This window comes from Triturus cristatus, chromosome 4_1, assembly GCF_964204655.1.
Source record: "Triturus cristatus chromosome 4_1, aTriCri1.1, whole genome shotgun sequence".
Lineage (NCBI taxonomy): Eukaryota > Metazoa > Chordata > Amphibia > Caudata > Salamandridae > Triturus > Triturus cristatus.
In genome coordinates this window covers 795,216,347-795,239,983 of record NC_140585.1, presented here as the reverse complement: position 1 = coordinate 795,239,983, position 23,637 = coordinate 795,216,347, and the positions used below count along the sequence as shown (strand labels likewise).

At 44.8% G+C, this 23,637-nt stretch overlaps 1 protein-coding gene and 2 non-coding genes across 3 annotated transcripts in view; 2 read left to right on the top strand and 1 right to left on the bottom strand.

Annotated features, from left to right (window-relative positions):
• LOC146855554 (uncharacterized) overlaps positions 1-23,637 on the bottom strand; it is a 421,570-nt gene that overhangs the window by 328,539 nt on the left and 69,394 nt on the right. Inside the window, exon 5 of the mRNA XM_085653381.1 lies at positions 9,368-9,427. Within this exon, the coding sequence (XP_085509507.1) occupies positions 9,368-9,427 (60 nt within the window). The remainder of the gene's footprint in view (positions 1-9,367; positions 9,428-23,637) is intronic.
• On the top strand, positions 11,017-11,087 carry LOC146855556 (small nucleolar RNA SNORD2). The gene has a single exon (XR_014959016.1). It is a non-coding gene; the product is annotated as a small nucleolar RNA SNORD2 (small nucleolar RNA).
• On the top strand, positions 11,324-11,395 carry LOC146855555 (small nucleolar RNA SNORD2). Its single transcript, XR_014959018.1, has one exon. It is a non-coding gene; the product is annotated as a small nucleolar RNA SNORD2 (small nucleolar RNA).

Below are 23,637 nucleotides of genomic sequence, written 5' to 3'. Positions count from 1 at the left end.
TCCTGTGTTTATCTGGACACCCAGCCTTCCCCCAAGACTGGGAGCACACCATTGTTGGAACCATTACCCTTTGGAATCATCATTTTTGGAAGCCTATTTATCCTAAATCATTTATAAATTGACTTATGTTGGTTATTGCTTTGTTGGATTCTCTGAGTATGTTGTGGGAATGAATGCTAGTATGAATGTGGAGTTAGTATGGGACCTTTGTAGTTTTAGCTGATGAAATACTGTATCTTATTGATTAATTCTTTGACTTTTTGTACTTTAATAAATTGATATTGTGTATCTTATTCTTCTTTTGTATTATCTTTTTTCTGTCAGTCCCGGTGTGTGTCCACCTTTTGAATCCTGACCCAACGTTTTGGGCTTATCTATATCCGTACTATGTAGACAGGTGTTTTTTTGCTGGTACCAGTGTGTTTTCCTGAGAATGTTGTCTTGTCTCACTTGATAGGCTAAGGTCAATACTGCCATTGTTTGAGATCTCTATTCTAAATATTTCTACGGTCAGATATACATCTTTATATTAAAATGATAAGACGGGTATGAGCGAACATTGCAGTGGTGTAGAATATCCCCTGCCTGCCTCCACCCGAACTCAGTTCAAAGAGATACCCCAGCCATCCTGCCACACCCGGTGACAACTGGGATACCGCAGGACCTTCTGCAGACCACCCAAGGTCCCTGTGCGGTGCTGAAAATAGCTTTGATTATCAGAGACAACTGCTTTCTGCCCCAGCGTGGCAACTCCCGTCATGCAGGACATCGTGTGGCTGCCACAAGGGGCTCGGATCCTACCCTCAACTTAATTGGGCTCAGCAGGTTCGCCCTCCCTTGGGGGCTGTATTATAAAAGGTACCCTTGGGGCGCACCGTGCGTTTGCGCCCACTTTGCGTGCCCCCCAGGGCAATTTGGTATTACAAGAAAAGGCCACAGACACTTCAGAGGACCCTTCTGTAATACTGAAAGCGCTGCCTCCCATACAGCGTCAGCACCTTCTCAAGAGGGCGTTCCCTCATTTGCATGGGGGTGTGGCCCCATGCAATGAGGGAATCCCTTTGCCTCCACGTCCGTACCATATTACAGACGTGGGTGCAGAGGCAAAGAGGCTCTCAGGAGGCGCACTGACAGTGCGCCATCTCAAAGGTGGCTCACTGTCAGTGCACCCCCTGATTGCAGTCCTCTGTTAGGTGGGTTGCCGCCTGCACTGTGAAACACGGAGCGGCTGCTTTAAAGCAGCTCCATATTTCACTTGCATGGCTGCCCTGCGGGCAGCGCATTCTATGTAATGGGGGGCACTTTCCCTGTCTGCTCCCGGCACACCTGTTTTAAGGTGCGCCGTGCTCAAACAGGTAAAGTGAGCCCTTTACATAATAGGGCCCCTGGTGCACTAAAGGAAGGAAGCTGCGCTTGAAGACCTTAGTTGAGAGAAGGTACACTAACCACATTATTCAAGTTGTGCACATGGTAAGTTTATTGCCTAGTGACTAGCCCCTGCTGCAATGCTTTGAGGGAGAAGCAGAGATAGGAGACTGACAGATTGGTTACCCCATTACCGCACTGCCATTTGATGAAAGCGACACATCGGTTAAGCCCAACAGGAACAAGTGTGTGTCCTGGCCCACAGAACAGTAATTAAAACCACTGTATAAATAGTTCAGAACATCAAACACAACAAGCCACCAACTGGAGGAATCCAATAGATACAACACCCAGAATAATTCCAAGACTGCTGACAGTACAGGGACAGTCTAGTGCCCACACTGGTAGCACACCAGGAGTGACAAAGGCCCTCAAACCTTCTTCGGCTCTACTTTGAGCTGAGCAAAAACACTATTAACCAAGCCTGCATTGGGATTGCCGTGCTGCAACGCACACCCCATGCAGCACAGTGGCCGGAAGAGTGTGGCAGCTTGAGATCCCTACAATCAATATCAACAAACACCTCTTTGGTGGTGTGTGGCTGTATAAAGTCACAACCATATGAGTCACTCATGGGGCTCATTAAAGCCCTTGACACTACCATGCATTTTAGCTGGCCTAATTCCCAAAATATGGTGTTTAATGATGGGGAAGAAGGACTCTACCTTGAAAGAGGTACTCACCAAACCTGCAGTGAAGAGAGCAGAGATGTCAGATGAAACAAATATCAGCCCAGCACAAGAGGCCAGCATGGTCGTCTTCACAATTGGCAGAACTTCAGGCCTCCATCACTCATTCCTTTATGGAAGATCTTTTGTGCAGTTTGAAGGAGAGCATAGCATCACTGAGGGGCGATGCAATCAGTGAGCTCTATGAATTAAAACAAGATTTGACAGACCTGGAAAATAGGGTCTCAACCCTGACAGAATTGGAATATATATGAGAAGAGGACATGGACAAGTTTCGCCTAGAAGTGTTTACTGTTAGGGATCAAAACCTAGACCCTTAAAAACCATCTGGGAGATTTGGAGAACTGCTCCTGAAGGCAGAACTTTGCGATCGAGGACTGCCTAGAAAGGCAGACGGAAATAAATTGAGGGACTCTTCCAGAACCAATTCAGTCAAACTGTCCCGAGCCAGAGAGAAGGAGATACCACTCTGTATAGAACACACCAAGTGGACTCTGGACGAGTGTGCTCCACCGATAATCTGCACATACTGATGTGCATCCATTACTTTGAACAAAAAGAAGCCATTATGTCTGCAGCAAGACAACAAGGTACAATCTCTTTTCAGGGTGCCAAAGAGGGAATTTAGCAAGATCTGTCACCCATCACATTGCAGAAATGCAGGGCATTCTGCCCGCTAATGGGATTCCAAAAGAACAATAAATAGAGATGCGGACACACCTTCCAATTGGTTTTCTAATAGGGGCAGCCTGCCCCTACACCAAACAAGATATCTCCCTGAAGCTCCGCAGCTACTGGGCCTTGGTGATCCCCAAGATGGTCAAGAAAATGTAGACCAGCCCGCCCCCAGCGGAGCAGCAAAACGCAACGATATTGTCAGTGGGGAAAAGGTGACAAGCAACAAAAGAGGACCCATATCCTCAGCCGAAACAATGGTACAAGTGGAACAAGCACTGATAGACTCACCTAAGCATGCTGGGGAAGTGATTAGATAAGTAGCTCTACAATCTACAGTCCCAGCTATGGACTGGTAAGGTGACTAACAAAAAGGGACTCGCTGAGCGAGAGCTCCGGTGACACCAGCCCGCAGAAGCAACTATCCTGACAACAGGGGGGGATCCACGCCCCCCCACCAAAGCGGCAGAGGCACCAACACCCAGATTAGACCAACAAGAGTGCCCAACCCAATGCCAGGAGGGGACGCCTCAGACCGGGAGCAGCGGATAGAGCAGAGCGGTCTCACACCAAAATGGTAGCGACCCGTCCAGGCCTTGTAAACAAGCCTGGTTACGGCTGTAGAGAAAGGTGATCCAGTTGGAGTATCCAGCTCGGGAGCCGCAGGCCTCGGGGAGGTCTCCCCAGACAAGAGTGGGGTAGCTGGAGTGCATGAGACCTGAGAACGCGATTGCCTGGGACCCTGCGGAGAGCCAGGAGGGAAGCAACACCAGTAGGGGCCACTTGTACTATGAAGTGGTGGGGAGAGGGGGAACACAAAAAAACAAAAACAAAACAAGTATAAATAACAAAATAAAACTCACCTGCTCCTATGGCCGCCGCCTTGCTCTTGATCCTCATGCTCTACTCAGGAGTCTGCTGCACACTGCACAGGCTCCCATATCCCAATTCCAGCGCTGCTCACATGCTGGGAATGCTATTCCCAGCATGTGAGCAGCGTTGGCATTGGTCTGAGCAGCTCGTTTTGCGCTCAAACATAGATTGGTAGCTTGTGTTGGTTTCTCCACCCAGCTGTACAATGCAGCTAGGTGGAGAAAAGCTAAGAGCGCATGACGGTTTGGCTGGCCCCACCGGACCGGCGAACCGCCATGAGCACTTGGCAGTGCCCACCACTTCCCCCCTTCTCCCTAGTGCTGCAGCTGCAGCATCAGGATGGTAGAGCACGCCCCTCCCTCGGCTCGCAGCCTGCAGGGCTAAAAAGAAAATGATAATAAAAATGTTTCATTATAATTTTATTTTTGTCCTTAGCCTCTTCTGACTTTCCGCAGGGGGTTCGAGCGATGCTCCTCCACCATAATGGAGGAGCTGCCCCTGAGAAACAGTGGTGGGCAAGGCATTGGAGGAGCTGCCGGGGGAGAAAAGTGCAAGATTGGGCAGTCACGATCCTCCTGGTGACTGCCACAGGAGGGATGGCAGGGTACTCGTGCCCTGTGGCAACAACCAGATCGCTCTGCGGGAAGCCGGTCCCTATCTCATGCATGTTTGCTCTCCAGGCCACAGCCGGGGTGCTGTAGGCTGCCAGGGGATGGAGCGGGCAGAGCGCTCTTCACCGGGGGAGGGGGGGGTTGTGTGTCTGCTGCGGGTGGCCCCGTACCCCAACCGCAGAAGATGACGAGGCATGAGCGCGGCGTGATGGAGAGGTGGCCAGTGATGGGGGGGCAGCCCGAGTTCCGTGCAAAGGCCTAGAGAAGGATTGGGCCAACCGGTACCACACAGAAGGTACAGCAAGCTGCACTATAACAATAGATCGTGTAAAAGGTGCTCAGCAAGCAGGCTGAGACCAATCCCCACGGCAGAGGGAGGACTAGCCGGCCTGCTAGTTATGGACTAGGGAACATACCCTCGAGGCCCATACCAGGGCAATACTAGCTGCCATACAGGACACCAAGAGCGCTCCGGAGCATAAGATAGAGACAGCGACACAAGAGGTGGGTCTGCTGCGGGTGAACCATAAAAAAACTGGTTAAGAGGGTTGGAGCCACGGAGCGGACAATCAGGCAACTAAAACCCATGGTTATGGGTGTCCTGAGCCGCCTTGAGAAATTGGAAGCAGGCCGGGTGGCGCTGGCTGCGAAATTGGTAAACTGCGAAAACAGACCACCCGGCCCGACCACAATTCTGCAACACCATCGCCGACTTCATCAGCACGCACGCACTGACCTCCACCGACTACATCCTTCTCGGAGACCTGAACTTCCATCTGGAGAACAACAACGACAGCAACTCCTCCACCCTGATAGACAACCTCGCCAACCTCAGACAGGAACAGCTCGTCACGACGCCGACCCACATCGCCGGACACACGCTCAATGCCATCTTCTCCTCAAGCCCCCACGTCTCCTTCAGCCACGTCTACGAACCCACCTAGACCGACCACCACTGCATCCACTTCACCTTCCGGAAACCCGTCGCACATCACCGCACCCTACAGATTCCCCGTCGCTGCTGGGGCAAAATCACCGAAGTACAACTACAGACAAACCTCGCACTCAACCCCCCGACCAACCCTGACGATGGTGCGCGCACCCTCAGGCGATGGATGGACGACTGCACCAACACCTATGCCCCGCTGAAAAAACAAACCCTCAAAGGCACCAGCAGGAGAGCCAACTGGTTCAAAGCGCACCTGCCGGAAGTTGGAGAACATATGGCACAGCGAGAAGTCTCCGGGCAGCCGCGCAGCCCAAACAGACGCCATCCGCAACCACCACCACCTCATCAGGACCGCCAAGAGGACCTCCTTCAAAGACCGCCTCGAAAACAACGCATATAACAGCAAGGAGCTCTTCAACGTCGTGAAGGAACTCTCCAACCCCAGCTCCAACGCCAATGACATCCCGCCGTCGCAAGCCCTGTGCGACTCCCTTGCCACCTTCTTCCACCGCAAGATAGCCAACATCCACGACAGCTTCAACCCCCAGATGACCCTAACAGGCCAAACACGCCGGACCCACCACACCCCACCGACCACGACCCCCTGACAACCTGGGCCAACGTGAGCATCGAAGACACAATCAAGACCTTGGGCACAATCCACTCCGGCTCGCCGTCTGACCCTTTTCCTCACCACATCTTCAACAAAACTGGCAGCTCCATCGCACCCCACCTGCGCAACATCATCAACCTCTCCTTTGAGACCGCGACCTTCCCTGAGAGCTGAAAGCACACCGAGATCAACGCCCTACTGAAGAAACCCAAGGCGGACCCGAGCAAACTCAAAAACGTCCGGCCCATCTCCCTGCTTTCGTTCCCAGCTAAGGTCATTGAGAAGATAGTCAACATCCAGCTCACCCGCTACCTTGAAGACAACAGCATCCTGGACCCCTCCCAGTCAGGATTCCGCAGCAACCACAGCACCGAGACCGCCCTCATCGCTGCCACAGACGACATCAGGATCCTACTGGACAACGGCGAGACGGCGGCCCTCATCCTTCTGGACCTCTCCGCCGCCTTCGACACCGTCTGCCACCGCACACTATGCACATGACTCCACGACACAGGGATCCGAGACAAGGCCCTGGACTGGACCTCCTCCTTCCTCTCCGGCAGAACCCAGAGAGTCCGCCTCCCCCCGTTTTGATCCGAAGCCTCCAAGATCATATGCGGCGTCCCACATGGATCCTCCCTCAGCCCGACGCTGTTCAATGTCTACATGGCACCTCTCGCACGCATCGCCCAACATCACGACCTCAACATAATCTCCTACGCCGACGACATGCAACTGATCCTCTCCCTCACCAAGGACCCCCTCACCGCCAAATCCAACCTCCACCAGGGAATGAAGGCCGTCACCGACTGGATGGAGGATAGCCGCCTTAAGCTGAACACAGACAAGACGGAGATCCTCATCCTCGGGACCAACCCCTCAGCATGGGACGACTCCTGGTGGCCCGCATCACTGGGGACACCCCCCCCCCCACACCTACCAACCACGCACGCAACCTGGGAGTCATCCTCGACTCGAAACTCACCATGACCAAACAAGTCAACGCTGTCTCCTCCACCTGCTTCAACAACTTCCGTATACTCCGCAAGATCTACAGATGGATCCCGACAGACACAAGGAAAACAGTCACCCAGGCCCTAGTCAGCAGCAGACTCAACTACAGAAACACCCTCTATGCCGGAGCCCCGACCAAGCTCATCAACAGACTGCAAAGAATCCAGAATGACTCTGCACGCCTGATCCTCGACGTCCCTCACCGCGACCACATCACCCCCCACCTGAGGAACCTGCACTGGCTCCCCGTCAACAAAAGAAACTCCTTCAAGCTCCTGATCCACGCACATAAGGCACTCCACAAGACCGGCCCAGCCTATCTCAACAGTCGACTCTCCTTCTACGTACCCAACAGGAAACTCCGCTCCGCAGACCTCTCCCTGGCTACCATCCCACGCATCCGTAGAACCACAGCCAGAGGCAGACCCTTCTCCCACCGTGCCGCCAAGACCTGTAACACCCTCCCCCTCAACCTATGACAAACCGAAGACCTTCTAACCTTCAGGAGACGACTCAAGACCTGGCTGTTCGACCAGTAGCAACAGCACTTGGGGGTAAGTAGTGCGCTTTACAAATTATTTGATTGATTGATTGATTGGTTGACTTGGAGGGCCAATCATGCCGTAACAATGTCCTGATAGTGGGAATCCCTGAACAGGCGAAGGGTCCATCACCTGAGCTATATATATAGGACTGGCTAGGTGCTAAGGTGCTGGAGGGATGGTAAATTATTTGCCGTAGAGCGGGCATATCAGGTTCCAGATGGGCCTCCCCCTCTGGTGGCACCACCAAGAGCGATGGTGATGCAGCTCCTCAACTTCTGTGGAGGGCTGGACCGTAAACATTTATCCTGACTACACCATGAAGTTCCAGAAACAGGGAGAGACATATATTGAAGTCAAGTGACTCTTGAGAATCTGAAACTTAAATATATACGCTGCCATTTCCCGCCAAACTACGCATACTGAATAGCCAGGGATCCCACTTCTTTGAAATCATGGCTGAGGCACAGAAATTACTTAAGGCCAAGGGCCCCCAGATACCCGGACCTCCTGATGCCCATTGAGATGCTAACTGGAGAAGGCAGAGACCAAAGCGAGGGTGCAGAAACAGATGAGGTGCAACCGCCACGAAAACGCAGGCTGAGAGCGAGCGAGTCCGGGAGAGGACTGAACATAAGCATTTAAAGGCACAACTCCAAAGATAGATCACAATGGGTCCCCAAGCATGGGGGTATGAACCTCTAGATTCTCTCATGAAATGTCACTCGCCTAGGCAATAGTATCACGCTTTGAATCGTGACAGTTAGACCCCAGGGAGGTTGGTATCTTGGTGCGTAAAAATGCTCCCTTCCAGGTTACACAGACATGGGTTACACCAGATAGCTGCGGAGCCGCAGTAGCGGACATCTGGAATGGGCTCCCCCTGACCCTGGCATCCTGGTACCTCCCACCTGGGTTGCAAAAGACTGGACTGGGTAAAATGTTGACCAGGCAGGACGCCTTTACAGTAATAGGGTCACACAAAAACCATGCTATTGAAGTCCTCACCCACAAGAATTTCTCTATATTCTGATGATAATATTTTTGTTTTATGCCATTTATGGATTTATCCTGGCCATTGTTGGGCTACTGTAAATGTCTGTTCCCCCCTCACCCCACACCAGGCCAGTCTCAGAGCCTCTTCCCGCCTCCTGCACTTTTGTCCCCAATATCTAATGTGTGAAGGTGCTGGGCAGGGGACTTGCAACTTCTCCTTTCTTGTCCGGGCCTGAGAACAGAAATTGTATTGAGAACCATCTAGATCACAGTCTTCGGCAATCCCTTTTAAATAGGTGTGTTTCCTGTAGGAGACCAACATCGCATGACGTGTCCTCAAGTGCAGAAAAAACCTGCCATTTGATTAGCTGGCACGTTCAAGCCTCAGCTTTTAAACTCAATATTTAAGCATTCCCATTAGTGAGGTGTAGAAGTGCTACTGGTGTGAGGCGTGGTGCAAGAACAGGTCGGTTAAAGTTAGATATTGGGGACAATGATGCAGGAGGCAGGAAGACTTCTGGCTCTGAGACTGGCCTGGGGAGGGGGGGCAGATGTTTACAGTTGCCTAACAATGGGCAGGATAGGTACATAAATGGCAATAAAACTGAAATATTATCAGAATATAGAGAAATTCTTGTGTGTGAAAACTTCAATAGTATGATTAGCACATCTTGGGCAGAGAGTGGGACAAGCTGAGGCAATTTCAGTTGAAAGAAAGAAATGGTTAAAGGAGATGTGCCTGAGAGATATATGGCGATCCCATCCTCTAAACATGAAATTACCAACCGGAAACAGTGTCAGGAGGCTTTATTTAATCTGTTTTACTTATGTTTTGTTACATCATAACCACACATTACATACCAGGTGACTGTCTAATTTGAAAATCTTCCCTTTTAAATTTGGATAAAATATGTATTATGACTTTGCTCTTTAGATCAAATAAACAAAATACAGGGAAGCAGTGTGTCCATGGCAGGTACCTGTCTCTGGATGGATGTCCTCAGATCCGACATTATCAGTCTTCTTTGACTTCTTCTCACCTAGTATCAAGCAACACAATTATTAATGCTGTTTTACGTAGACATAACTACACCAGAGACACAGAAACTCTACAAAACGTTCACAAAGAATATAGCTGCTTATGGAATGAGATCAAAACACTACAAACAATACTCAGTTGACATGGTGGGCAAAAGAACGATGGTTTGGAATGCAAGGCCGAGAAATTGCCAGTGGTTAGACTTATTGCAAGCAGCCTCCCATCACATTTTGTCCATTTTTGAGATCGAAAAACTCTGATAATTGGGACATTCGTGATGTCCATTTGTTTCACATTAAAAATGATGTAACTAATCCGATTCTGTTTTATAAGGCAGGAGAGGAAGAGATCAGGTGGTAAAACCATAGATGGCCCCATTCTTTGCACAAATGAGCCATAGTGCCCGCAAGGGTTTCAATTATTTAGCAGAAGCTCTTCTGTGGGCCGTCCTACTCCTCTGTGGACTGGTGTCTCATTGTTGACGTTACATGAAGCTCTGGAAGTGCAGGTGAGGCCAGGTGCATGAGGGGGGATAAGAAGCATCCAACCTAATTCAGACAAGATATCGCACTTCGGTCTTCCTCTGACCTGTGACCATCTTTTAATGTTCACCTTGGTAGAGTAACAGATCCAGGTCTAGGGAGGTCCCTTAATCTTTATCCTCCCTGCTGTGGCCACGAAGAGCTTCTCCTAGTGAGATCAGTCCTCTTCTGACTCGTGACCCTCTTTTAATGGTCACCTTGGTGGAGTAACAGAGCCAGGCCTAGGGAGATCCCATAATCTGTATTCTTCGTGCTGTGGCCATGAACAGCTTCTCCTAGAGAGTTTGGTATTCTTCTGACCCGTGACCCTCCTTAACTTTGTTCACCTTGGTGGAGACACACAGCCAGGTCTAGGGAGGTCTCATATTCTGTATCCTTCTTGCTGTGGCCATGAAGAGCTTCTCCTAGCGAGTGCAGATTATTTATATATTTTTTATTTATTTTTTTGCAGTTTTTAGGTCTCGCGCAGCGAGAGACTTTTTGTAGGGGGTTTGGAAATGGACCTAGGAATCGCACACGCTCGTGCGTGTGCTTTTCCTTTTGGCCCACGCTATTGGCCTTTGCATGCGTCTTTTTATGAAAGACAGCTCGCAATTGGCCAAAGGTGGTCGCATTGCTCCGCCCATGGCCTATTGGTGTCTATTACGCGCATTGCTGACATGTGTTTTCAATTATCGGTGCCCAGACACGGGCGCGATAATTGAAAACACATGTCTCGCTGTGGTGCGCGCGCACCACTCGCGGGCTTGTTGTTTCTTGAAGGAAGTGTTGCAGAGTAACTTGTATGGATCATGAAGCAGCCTATCGACATGCGCAGGCTCTCGTAAGTACGCCTCTTTTGGCAGTCTGAACTAAAGTTTATTCGACTTAGCCGTAGTGTCTGGAAACTTTAAGACGGTCCATTTTATTTAAACAGAGCTCACTTGCGGAACTTCTAAAAGCTAAAAAAATGCTGCTTTTGAATGCAGCCTTTAATTGGTGCATGTAAACATAGTTCTCCTTCTATTATGTGGTGACTCGATAAATGCTGCGTTCCGCCAGCAGGGTTAAGTGAAATGATGGCTTTAACATCTTTCGGGACTGCAACGAAATGATGACAAAACCTTACGATGATCACTTTCAACTGTCTTGTGTTGCTCGTGTCTCTGTAAAAAGACGGATTTAATGGCGGCTTATTGTCCCCTACCAGGGTAGACTATCGGACGAAGTGGAAGACAAGATCAGTGAAAGCCGAAATGCAGGTAATTCCTAGCTCTTGATTGTGGGGGTGAGAGGGTTGCCTGCCCTAACGGAAAACGTGGCCTGTGATGACCCGGGGCAGTGAAGGGTGGTACAACGCGTATGGAAGCAGGGCAAAGTGAAATGATGGCTTAAACATCTTTCGGGACAGACAACCAAATGGTGACAAAACATAACGCTGATCACTTTGCGCCCGGGGTCCAGGTAACCCATCATGCTGTGCATGTTGTAATTGAGTGGCGGTGAAGTAGGTATTTCTAGGGCATTTCACATGAGCAATGCATGCTGAGTGAATATTTTAGTGTGAACAACTACAGTGGTTTTCCTATTTTGTTTTTACTGAGCACACGGTCAGTCTGCACACAATACTTCAGCGAAGAAATGAGCTGTACTCTGTCGTATGTTTCCCTTGGAACAGAGGGTGGTGGGGGCAAACGGGTGTCTAATGAAGATCACCATGGACTTCTCTGGCGCATGCCTCAGTGGTTCGTAAATTTGGCGTTGTCGGTATTTAACACTTCTGATGAATATAGTATTCTCTAACTACAACAGTTACTGTGCCCTATATTGATCCAAACGCGGATAGCAATGGCCTGTGGCTTTAGTGGCAAGCCTCCAAAGTTAATAATTCATGGCAGAGTGTGAAATTGATCGGCATTAAATTATGGAGTGTTAGTTTCCGCAGGTGAACTGAGCCTAATGTTAAGTAGTTGCTTAATGGTACAAGTGCAGAATAACTGTTGATCCCAGATCTGCAGCAGCCAGAAGCATGGTTTCTTAAATTGAATTCCATCCGTAGTTTTTACACCTAGAGTAAACAAGCATTTGCAATGCAATAGGTCTCGCATTTATTCGAGTTTAAGCTATTGGCATTGTAAATGACAATGCCTTTTATTTATGTTTTAAAAAACAAAAAATAGGAATTGTCATTTAAAATGCCAATACCTTAAACTCGTGTAAGTGCGAGACCTATTGCATTGCAAATGCTTGTTTATATAGCATGAACTCGACCCGAAAGTATCAGAGCACCTTACATGAGCACCAGTTTTATTAGAGACTCACGCATTAATTTTTGAGGCACGGAGAGATTAAGTGATTTGCCCAGAATCACAGGATGATTGAGCCTCCCGCCAGACTCAAACCTGGCTCCCCAGATTCAAAGTCGGCCATTCTTGCTGTTAAGCAACATCCTGTATGTCATGCTCGCCCACTGCCAAAGGACAGAATGCCGAAAAAACCCCAACTACCTGCCATTGTCCAGCTTCTAACATAGAGCAGCCGATTGCTCAACAATTAGCATGAATTCATTGATTTTAACAACTTCTTTATTTCATACCTGCCCGATAACATCAGCCATCTCGATCCCTATAAACCGGGGGTCATAAACTGACCCATGTGCCAATCTTCAATGGAAACCTTAATGTCCCGAATCATCTAGTGTTTACAAGGGAAACATGTTGCTGCCTCTCATTGCTATTATGTATTAACTGATTTTAATAGTTGCTTGCACTTTATTACACGTATCAATCATGAATTGCACAATTTTGTAATGATTTTAAGTAATGCTGCACTTTATAATATGTCTCCACAGATAACCTAAGATTTGTATGGCGTGGAGTTAACTACACAGATCTTTTTTCTAAGATGGTTAGGAACTACCTGAGTCTTATTGATTCATGTTTGTCATTACATGACTTCAACCCGAAGGTAATTGGTGCCTTCTCAAAATTATGTGAGGGTATCAAATCTATACTATCTAAACCAGTCCCGGGATTACAACATGGACCAAGGTGGTTTCATGGTGAATGCTCACTAATTAATAGACAGCTTCAGAATCGTAGGGCACTCTCAATAAACCCCAGAAATCCTTCCGTTGTTAAATCATTAAGAAAAAAGTATACGGTTGCTGTTTTACAAAGAAAAGAAGAACTCGTGAATGAGGGCTGGGACGCATTAGCACAGACAGCCACACTAAATAATGGAAATGCTTTCTGGACTGTGGTCAAAAACATGAGATCCCGCGGTCAACCATTGTCCTCAATATGCTGCAATATAACTAGTGAGGCATGGGTAGCCCACTTTTCTATGATTTACTCAATACCAACACAGAGTGAGGTATCTATAGAGTATCAGGCCGCACCAGGAATTTCAATGTCAATATCATTACAGAAAGTTGAAGAAGCTATTGATCAAAGTAGAGGTAATAAAGCCACAGGCACTGATGGGTTGCCCATTGATTGGATTAAGTTGACAGAGGGGTAAGGCAGAGGTGTGTCTTAGCCCCACAGCTTTTTATTTTATATATTAATGACTTACACAAATCTATGATCGTACTCCCTTATGATGTCCCCAGAATTAATGGGCGGAACACCTAATGCCTTACGCATTTTAGTGCAGGCTTTGTGGATTTTATGGGTAGCTTAGATCTCCATACCAATTTTTAAAAAATCATTGATGATGTCTTGTGGTCCAAAAAAGTATCTTTGAATACTATTACTGTAGACAATCAAAAATTACAATGCACCAGCACCTTTCCCTATTTGGGGCTAGTTGTTTCTGCCAGTAGTTCCTGGGTTGATCATGTGGTATATAGCAGGAATAAGTTCTCCAAAGCAATTAACTCAATTCTAGGTCTACCGCTGCCTAAAAGGACAGGGATATTGTTAGCTCTCTTGGAAATTTATAATAAAACAGTGCATTCCAACAGCAACATTTGGCGCGGAGGAATGGGGCTCCACAAAGAGTAATAGCATCCAGCTCGAAGAAAATAGATTCTGACGAAAATTGTGGGAGCACCAATGTCCACTTCGCAATATATCTGCCATGCCAAATTAAAACTGCACTATGTTGAAGATTAAATAAAGGACAGCCCTGCCCTTTTTTGGCTTGCTATCAGGAAAAATCCCAAGGCGTCCCTGACTAGAGATATAATAAGTGATTGCCTCAAGTGCGACAAGGGAAGAGAAATACCATGGCTTGCCACAGTGAGGCAGAGCTTAAGTAGCATTAACCATGTATCGGTTTTTACAAATCCCACCAAAATGGACAGTATGAATAAAAAAGTCCTCCGGGGTGCCCTTTATGATCATTATAGAACTTTAAGACACGATAGGGAGGCCCAGAAAGCGTTTGTTGCAATCTATATGTCCATTGCGGATGTATCAAATATACCATCTAGCTATCTTTTAAAACCAATGGGTCGTTGGGAGAGAGGACTCCTCTTTCGTTTAAGGGCTGGTACTATAAAGATTTTATTGTGTTTCCCTCTGGGGTACACTGCTAACTTAGATCAATTACCATGCCCATGTGATGATAGGAGTAGGCAAACAACACTCCATTTCCTATTTTTCTGTAAGTTCTACAAAGATTATACAAAACAGTTCCTGCTCCCATTCTTAAAAAAAAAATGTCACCAATCCATTTAGATGCAGCCTATATGGAAATTCACAAGTTGAAAGCTGATGAATGAACTGTTCGTGTAGGCACTTTTCGAAAAATTGCAGTTTGTGCCCGAAACTCAATGTGCACTTTATGAAGCTGGTTTTATTTAATTAATTTGATATATTGCAGTCATGTCTTAAACACATTTAATGTATATTGTCTATAGATTCGTTTTTAACCACCTCACAGTACTTTAAATGATTTATCGGGCACTTATTGTTAATAATTTTTATCTGTCTTAACATGTTTTGGTATGTACGATTTTATTCTACTGTTTTTATGACTATTGGATTTGCGTCAGTATCATGCACTTGCGCTTTTATGGATATACTAATATCCGAATAAATATTGATTGATTGATTGATAAGATGTCTTTAAGTAATGCTGCATTTTATAATATGTTTTATTGTGAATTGTATAAGCTTGTAAAGATTTTAAGTAATTATACAATAAAATACTCATTCATTCATTCCGTAAATAAGTGTGAAGTTGTTCACCAAATTCCTCTGTCAAAAACCACAGAGATGGTCTCATTGTTGCATGGAGAAAATGTTTTTAATACACTAGACCTAACGGCAGCATACACTAAATAAGGTTACATCTGGACTCAAAGGATCTTACCACGTATATAACCCCTTTTGGGACAAACCGGTTTGTGTGTATGCCTTTCAGGTTAGTGTCAGTGGCAGCTCTCTTTTAACGTGTGATGTACAAATTGGTTGGGGGCCTCAGTGTGGTGAAGTGCATTCAAGATGACATCTTGATCTACAGTGAGTCTTTACAACTTCATGATTTCAGGGTGAAGCAAGTGCTAAATGTATTGCAGGAAATGGACTAACGCGGGAATTAAGCAAGTGTGCTATTGGTAAACAAGAGATTGAATACCTCTAACATTGTGTTAACTGTAAAGAGGTATTTTCAAAGAAAGAATTTGTGGCTCACCTTTTGCGTTTGTGTAGCCCAGGAAAAAAATAAGAATTAATGTCCTTCCTAGGCATGTTGCAATTCCATGCCAAGTTCCATACCTGATTCAGCGGCTAAAACACTTAACATAAGGCAATTACTCAAGAAAGGAACAGCATTTAGGTGGAATGAAGAATGTGAGAAGGGATGTGTAAATATGAAAAAAGAACTTGAAAATAAATGTCTATTATTTGAGATGTTTTGATCATTCCAAACAATGTTACATTGTGACAGATTCCAGTACTAAGGGTCTGGGAGCTGTACTGATGCAGAAGCAGGATGCAGAGGATGACTTAATACCCATTGCGCATATCTCTGGGTCTTTCTGAGGTGCATAAACTAACTACTCCACAATTGAAAGGGAGGCTCTGAGTATTGTTTGGGCTGTGAGAAAGTGTATATATTTTGTGTGGGGGAAACAATTCACCATTTTAACGGACCAGAAGTCTTATTTGAGGTTTTGACTAAAAAGGGATTGGATATGATCTTCATGCAGATTTGCAAATAGATTGTTGGATTACAAGAGTTCAATTTTCAAGTTTGCTATGTTACAGGATCAGGAAACAAAGTTGCAGATTTTCTTTCAAGACTTAGTTCTATAGTAGAAGAGGAAGACTCTGATGAAGATGGAAGCATGAGAGTGTGCTGAGTTTTGGAAGCCAGTGTGTCACATGAAGACTGGTTGAATGCCATGGGTAGGGACCCCATATTACAGAAAGTTTTGGATGGCATGCAGAATAGTGGAGGTCAGAATAAAAAAAAAATCTATATTGGATATTGGAAGGTGAGGGATGAATTGTACTGTGAGGATGGTATAATTTTGTGTGGTTTGAGGTTGGTTGTTCCTGCACATTTGAGAAAGAAGATTGTAAAACTGGACATGAGAAGCATCAGGCCATGAGCAAAACCAAAGCAAGATTACTGGTGGCCTGGAATGGCTATCAGAGAATGTTTGGATTGTATGAAGAATGACAAAGTGTACAAAGTCGGGAGTCTCCCAATGGTTTATAGGGACATATCCACTAAGCCATGGGAGGTAGTGGATGCTGATATTTGTGGACTGTTACATTGCAGAGGAATAGCTAATTATCTTCTGGTGTTGGTGTACCATTTCTCTCATTGGGTTGACATTGGAATTGAGAGTGAAATAGAGACCTGAAGAATCCGTCTTCTTGAATGAGATTTTCAATTGTGAATGTGTGCCTAATACAATTCTAACTGATAATGGACTACATTTTGTCTCGGTTGAGATGAGAGAGTTTTTGCTTCAGAAGGGTATTACGCATAGAAAATGTTTTCTCTATCACCCCAAAGAAAATGGCACAGTAGAAAGTTTTAATAGAGCTGAACAAGAATGTATCCAGTTGTAGTTGAGTGCAGGAAGGAATTGAAAAGATAGCTTGAAGAACATTTTGTATGCTTACAGATTTTTTCCGCACTCAACAACAGGAAAAGTACCTTTGAATTGTTCAGTGGAAGGAAAGCTAACACTGAGCTATCCCCTAGATGGTTGCAATGGGGTAAATACAACAGTGTGCAATGGGAGTTATTGGAGGGAGAGTTGAGGAGATGTGTGGGGAATCGGAAATTGAACTATGATGTCAGGAAGGGTGTGATGCAGTTTGAGTTCTCTTTTGGAGATTTCGCTATCATAAAAAACCTGTGAGATCAAGAGATAGTTTGCAAGTTTCTAGATCCTAAAAGAATTGTGAAACTTTTCTGGAATGCTGCTAAGGCAAAAGATGACAGATTTTGGAATCTCAACAGACTGGTGGCATACAAGGGAAATGTCTCGGTGTAGAAGTGGTTTTCCCCTTTTACTCATACATTTTTTCAGTTTGTATTATATGTATTCATGTTATGTTTAATTTTCTTATGTATATTATTTAGTTTGTTTTCTCCCCTTTATTATAAAGGAGGAGGGTGTTTGGTATCCTAAGAATATGGTGACTGGAATGTTGGGAAAATAGAGTGTAGGGACATTCCAGGCTAGTGATGTCATCTGACTATAATTCCATTGTTGTCAGTTGATGCTGGACCTGGAACTTACCTGACTTGTGGGTGGGAAGCTCTTGAATAAAGAACCTACTTGGCCTTTACTGGAGTCTGCATCTTTTCTACACCTGGCTAACCCTGGAATACTAATAGCAGGCTCATCCAAGAATATTTGTCCCACAGTGTAAAAAATGCAGTGTTTCTTTCGGTAATTTTACTCAGGTAGATACTGTCATGAGTGCTTCCTACACATAATCTCAAATGCTCAGGTGATACCTTCTGTCAGTGGAATGGATTCACTTCCCATCCCATGTACCTTAACTAATAGGCCAGACACAACTGTGAAATAGTGAGCACTGTTGATTGTCTGGGCTACAGAAATAGAATAAATCAATAATTTAGGAAATTACTTCCTTAAATATAATATGTCACTATTCTCTAGTTTAATTGTACAGAAGGAGGGAGGGCTGATCTGCTTTGTTGGGATTCGCACATATCACCTTGAAATCACTGCGAATGTCAGTGACTGCAGATGCCAGGGAGCATTAACTCACAGAGATTTCTCCAGTATCTAAAGTTCCATATCTGCCGCTCCCTTGACCAGAACCATCCTCAAGGCTTTCTTTGAAGCTATTAACCTTCCAACCTTCATGGTTCATACAGTAAGCCCCCGTGAAGAAGTGTGGACTAAACATCTAGACGACAGAAAAATATATACCAATTGTGAATTTGTGTTTCTGTGCAAAACACATTTTTACAGCAGCATGTCACTACATTGAGACCAACACCCTCCTGGCTGACACCCAAAGTGGACTCCATACTCATCACAGAACTGAATTATTTCTGATCATTGATGAATGGTAGCTTAGACATGGTTCATCCATTTGGTTTTGACATGGTTCATGACCTCACCCAACTCTGCCATCTCCCAAAAACAACTTCGACAAGGTCCTCTCCTCAGTTCTGTCAGACTGTGTCCAACTTCTTTCTTTTGGTACCGATTTATTTTATCCCCTGATGTGTTCTTTTCAGTGTCCCTCATCGATCCATCTTTGCTACACTCTTATTAAAGCTCTATTTCAGCCCTCTTCACTCCATGATCAATTGCTTTGGTCGTGCATGATATAGCTATGTAAATATCACCCAGATCATCTTCAAACATAAACAGTCTTCCAACTTTGGCCCATATATGCTAGAACCACAGGTCTTCTCGCAGTCGCATATTAGATGTTCCTAACTATCTGAAGCTAAACATTAGCAAAACCGATATTGTGACTGGGGGTGTTCAGAGTTGAATAGCCTCTCTGCTTGAAACTACATGTCATTTATTTTGTAGCTAAACCTAGTACGTAGCTATTCATAGTTAAAAAAACAATACTTAGGGATTGGTAAGGGCAACAGGGGAAGGAGGCCAGGAAAGAGGCCTGCATCGCTTGGCAACTGTCACACACAACCCATGATGAAAGCCACAGGAGTTGCAGACAGAATCAGTGGCCATTAAGAACGCTTGCCCAAAACCCACACACTGTTTTTGCTGCTTTGCTGCACCCTGCCCGCCCACCACCAAAGGCTGCCTGGTTCACACACCTGCCTTCACCCACTACCCATCACTGTTATGGCTGCCCTCCTCCGAGCATACCAGTGATCGTGGGAGGGTGGACCACTGCAGCCTTTGTCTTTCCATTTCTTGCTCCAGGATGTCTCATCCAGGGATACACATTCTGCCTGTACCTACAACATCCACACAAAGCCTTGGCACCACAGCCAAGTTTAGGTGAAAAACCATCATTCCATATCCTCAGACTTCTCAGATTAATATTCCCCTTCTTAGGATTTGTACAACTGGATCAAGCCACCATTGTGTCACTCATGCAAATGGACTCTATTTTGATGAAAGTGATTTAGAACTCAGCTACTCCATCTACATGCTTGAGAGAACATAACACTGAACTTACAAGAACTTCACTGGCTGCAGGTATCCCGCTGAAATTCACTCATGGACTCTGCATTGCGCATCTTGTCCTCTACAAATTAGAGCCAAGATTTTTTTAACAGTCCAGATAAAACCTGCTTTCCATGATACAAGTAAGGAAAAGGTTCGCCATTTTACCAGAGATCACCTCAAATATTTTTATTTTTCAGTAAAAACTGTTGAACACACTTCCAGAATGCAGTTGTAAATTTAGGAACACCCCTCATTTCAGATGGCTATTCTGGGTGATGTGGGGTGAAACCCCTAAACCGGTCCTGGATGCTTAGTTGCAGGCCAGGGAGGACCTGGCCTGGCATTTAGGGCTGGACTGTTTCGATTGGGCACAGGGTCAAGACTGATTTGCATATGACTGGGTTCAAACTGGAATGGCATGGTGAGCAAACAAACAGTCGTTTTAGGCCCAGATCTCTGTACTGGGGTGAATGTATGACATTGTTCAGCATTCTGTCTATCAATTGTTCTTTTTGTATTTATTATAAAGCCAAGTAAAGTAGAACACACAGACACCTTATAACGAAAGTGTAAAAATACATGGCCACTAATACAAAACCAAATCTTCTAATAACATTAAGGTGCTGTAGGATGCACAAGATCACAAAGTCCAAAATCAAGACACAGCCAATTATTGATATTACATCAGGAGCCTTCTCCATTGACAAATTAAAATGAAGATTAAACTGTAGTCGGTCCCTACACTATCACTAGAGTGACATCCCTACTTAGCATTATCCCAGGCAAGACCCCAAAGGTACCAGCATGTGAAGACTTCCTAAGAAGCACACTCACGTTATTTGGGTCAAGTAGAGTGAAGCTACAGAACTCGTTCTAAGATGCTCTCTTCTCCCCAGGAAAAATCTGTCTGACAATTCTTTCCCTGAGTCTCAAAATATAAAATAGGAAAAACACACCCACAATTACACCACATGATCTCCTGATTTAATTGAACACCTCATTGTAGGTAGTCTTCCATGAAGTAATAGCACGTCCAAGCTCCAGTCCAATGACCTTGGTTCCCAGGCCCTTCCAGACACAAAAGACATCCTCCCTTATTTTCAGCTCCGCTCTTTCAAAGGCATCCTCTCCTCCCTACCATTCACTTACTCCTAAAACAAGGAGGTTATTTTAACTAACAAGGTCAAAAACTTGCACCTACACCAGATACATGGAAGGAAGAAAAGAGAGAACATTCCACTGACACAAATTCTAATTAACCTTCAAATTGAGAACGGACAGGGAGAAACAATAGTTAGGCTTAATAAGTTCGGATAACATAAGACAATGTATGAACAAGAATACATATGCGTATATGTTGTTAATATCCACACATTACAGGAACATTAATATAAAACACTTGTTAATCATGAACATGCTTTTACACTCATGATTTCATCTAAATGAATAAGCATAACATTAATTTGTTGTGCTATTATTCTCACACTTTATACAGTGCACAATCTAATGACCTAATGTAAATACGACAACAGATTACATGTAGGTGCAGTTCACACGTGATTGTAATGCACCCCCATAAATGGGAAAACAGCATCGAGCTCTATCACACTTTTATTCATATGTCTCTATTTCACATTCAAGGTAGTTCTTCTGTTTCCAACTCCATCACGAATTCACTTTCAAACTTGCACTGGCACAGATTCACCAATGAATTGTCACCTTAGATTTCATCTTTTTCTTCTTCAAAAACTGTGGCTAAATACACTCATCAGGCTAGGCACATTTTTCATTCGGAACGCTCTTCCTTGTTGACCTTTTAGCAAATGGTGACTAAGTCCCACTAGTTTCTGAATTTAATTGTGTCAACGCTTGTTTTCTTTCTGGCTCACAATGCTTTCTTTTACAAGTTCTCGTTCTTGGAAAATCTTCAGCCCTTTTTCTCTCTGCAACAGTCTTTGTCTGTTATTCAAGAAACTTTTACTTGAGCCTGGGCTTGAACTTAAATTAGAATTTTCAATTTGATCAACTTTATCTCTGTCTGCTCAATATACAGTAAACTTCGTCTTTCCTTTTCACTGCTTAGATCAGAGACTATTACTTGTTGCTGCTGCTTCTGTCTTTTGCACTGCTGAGCTCTACATTCTGATCATTGTTTTGAAACTGGACTTCAGTAGACTGTGTGTCAGTGTGTGTACCCTTTACTGGATCTCTTGACTCATCCACTGCTTCAGCTACTCTCAATCTCTTTGTATGGAAAGGTGGATCCACTGCAGCACACCAGAGCATTTTACCAAAGTATTTGTCGTTAAAATCACCTGATATGGCCCTTTCCAGCACTCATCCATGCATCCCTTCTGGATACGCTTTTGGATTACAATTCACTCACCAGGCTTAATCCATGACATGGAATATCCTATTATCTTTTGTTGCCACAGTCACATGATGAGAGACAGATTTCACCATATCGGCTAGTCTCTTGCAATAATCTAGCATGATATAATCAGTTATTGAAACTGGTGCAGCTGAAGGTACAAATGCAAGCTTCATTGCTCTAACTAGGACAAGGTCATAGGGTGATAAACCAGTTTTTCTGTCAGGAGTTCTTCTCATGCTCCTCAAAACAAGAGGAAAAGCATCAGGCCATTTTAAACCAGTCAAACCAAACACCATTGCTAGCTTATTCTTAAGAGTGCCATTTGCCCTTTCCACAGGACCAGAGGATTGTGGTCGAAAACTGCAATGGACTCTCTGGTTGGTATTGAATGCTGTACAGATTATATACAAAAATTCATTCTTGAAATGTGCACCAAACTTCAGACCACAACCCCATCCTTCTGAGCTTTAAGACATCTACAGCAAGGAAACAGATTAGGGGCTTCTCATTTCCTAGATATCTCTTAACAGACGAAACTTATTTATCTAACATTAAGCAACATCTGAGGGAATATCTAGAAATTAATAATGGCTCTGCAATACCAACAATAGTCTGGGATTCGTGCAAGGCCAGCATCAGGGGGTTCACACAGCAATATATTTGGACACAGAATAGTCCGCGTAAGATAGAGATAGCTGAGATCCTTAAAGATGTAAAGATCATGGAGAATCAACATGCAGAAGCATTACTAAACGGTTCTCTAAATTCAGAAACTATAGGATACGAACTAATAAACTTAAAATCAACATTAAAACAAACTTTCAGGGAGAAAATAGCGGTTAAAATTAATAAACACAAATTAACTCAATACGAAAGTGGGGAAAAAATTGGGAAATTTCTAGCCTTTAAAGTAGCCGACGAACAAGCTAAGACACAAATAAAGAAAATTAAAGGCTTAAACAGCGAGATACACGAACAACCGAGCCAGATATTAGCGCAGTTTGTCACATACTATCAAAATTTATACACACCAGGGGCTCAGCCACAAATGTTTGATATTATAAAATATGTTCAGAGGTATATTAAAAAAACATCGGTAGCTAATGAAGTATCAGCAATATTGCTGGATGATATCGCGTATGACGAGATTAGAGCCGCCATCTCTTCTTTGCCATCAGGAAAAGCATCTGGAGATGATTCAATCCCCTTAGAATTATATAAAAGATGCTTAGATGAGCTACTGCCAACTTTCTCCCAACTTATTAAACATATTGAAGCAGGGGGGAACGCTCCAGACTCTTGGAATATGACTCGGATAATTTTTTTTTTAAAAGAATAAGCCTCCAGAAGAATGTGGGTCTTATAGGCCGATATCACTTATAAATACGGATGCAAAAATCTACGCTAAAATCCTGGCAACTCGCCTAGCACTAATAATGCCGAAACTCGTTTCACCTCAACAACATGGGTTTATCGTAGGACGGGATACTACATCCCATGTGAATACGGCTATAGCAGCATTTGATGTTGCCAAGGTTAAAACCACCCCACTCAGTATGATATTACTAGATGCAGAGAAAGCATTTGACCGAGTGGGGTGGGATTTTCTTTGGGTAGCATTATCTACATTTGGCATCAAGGGTAAATTTTTACATATGATTAAATCTTTATACCACTATCCCACAGCTAGGTTAGCTTATGCAGGTTTACAA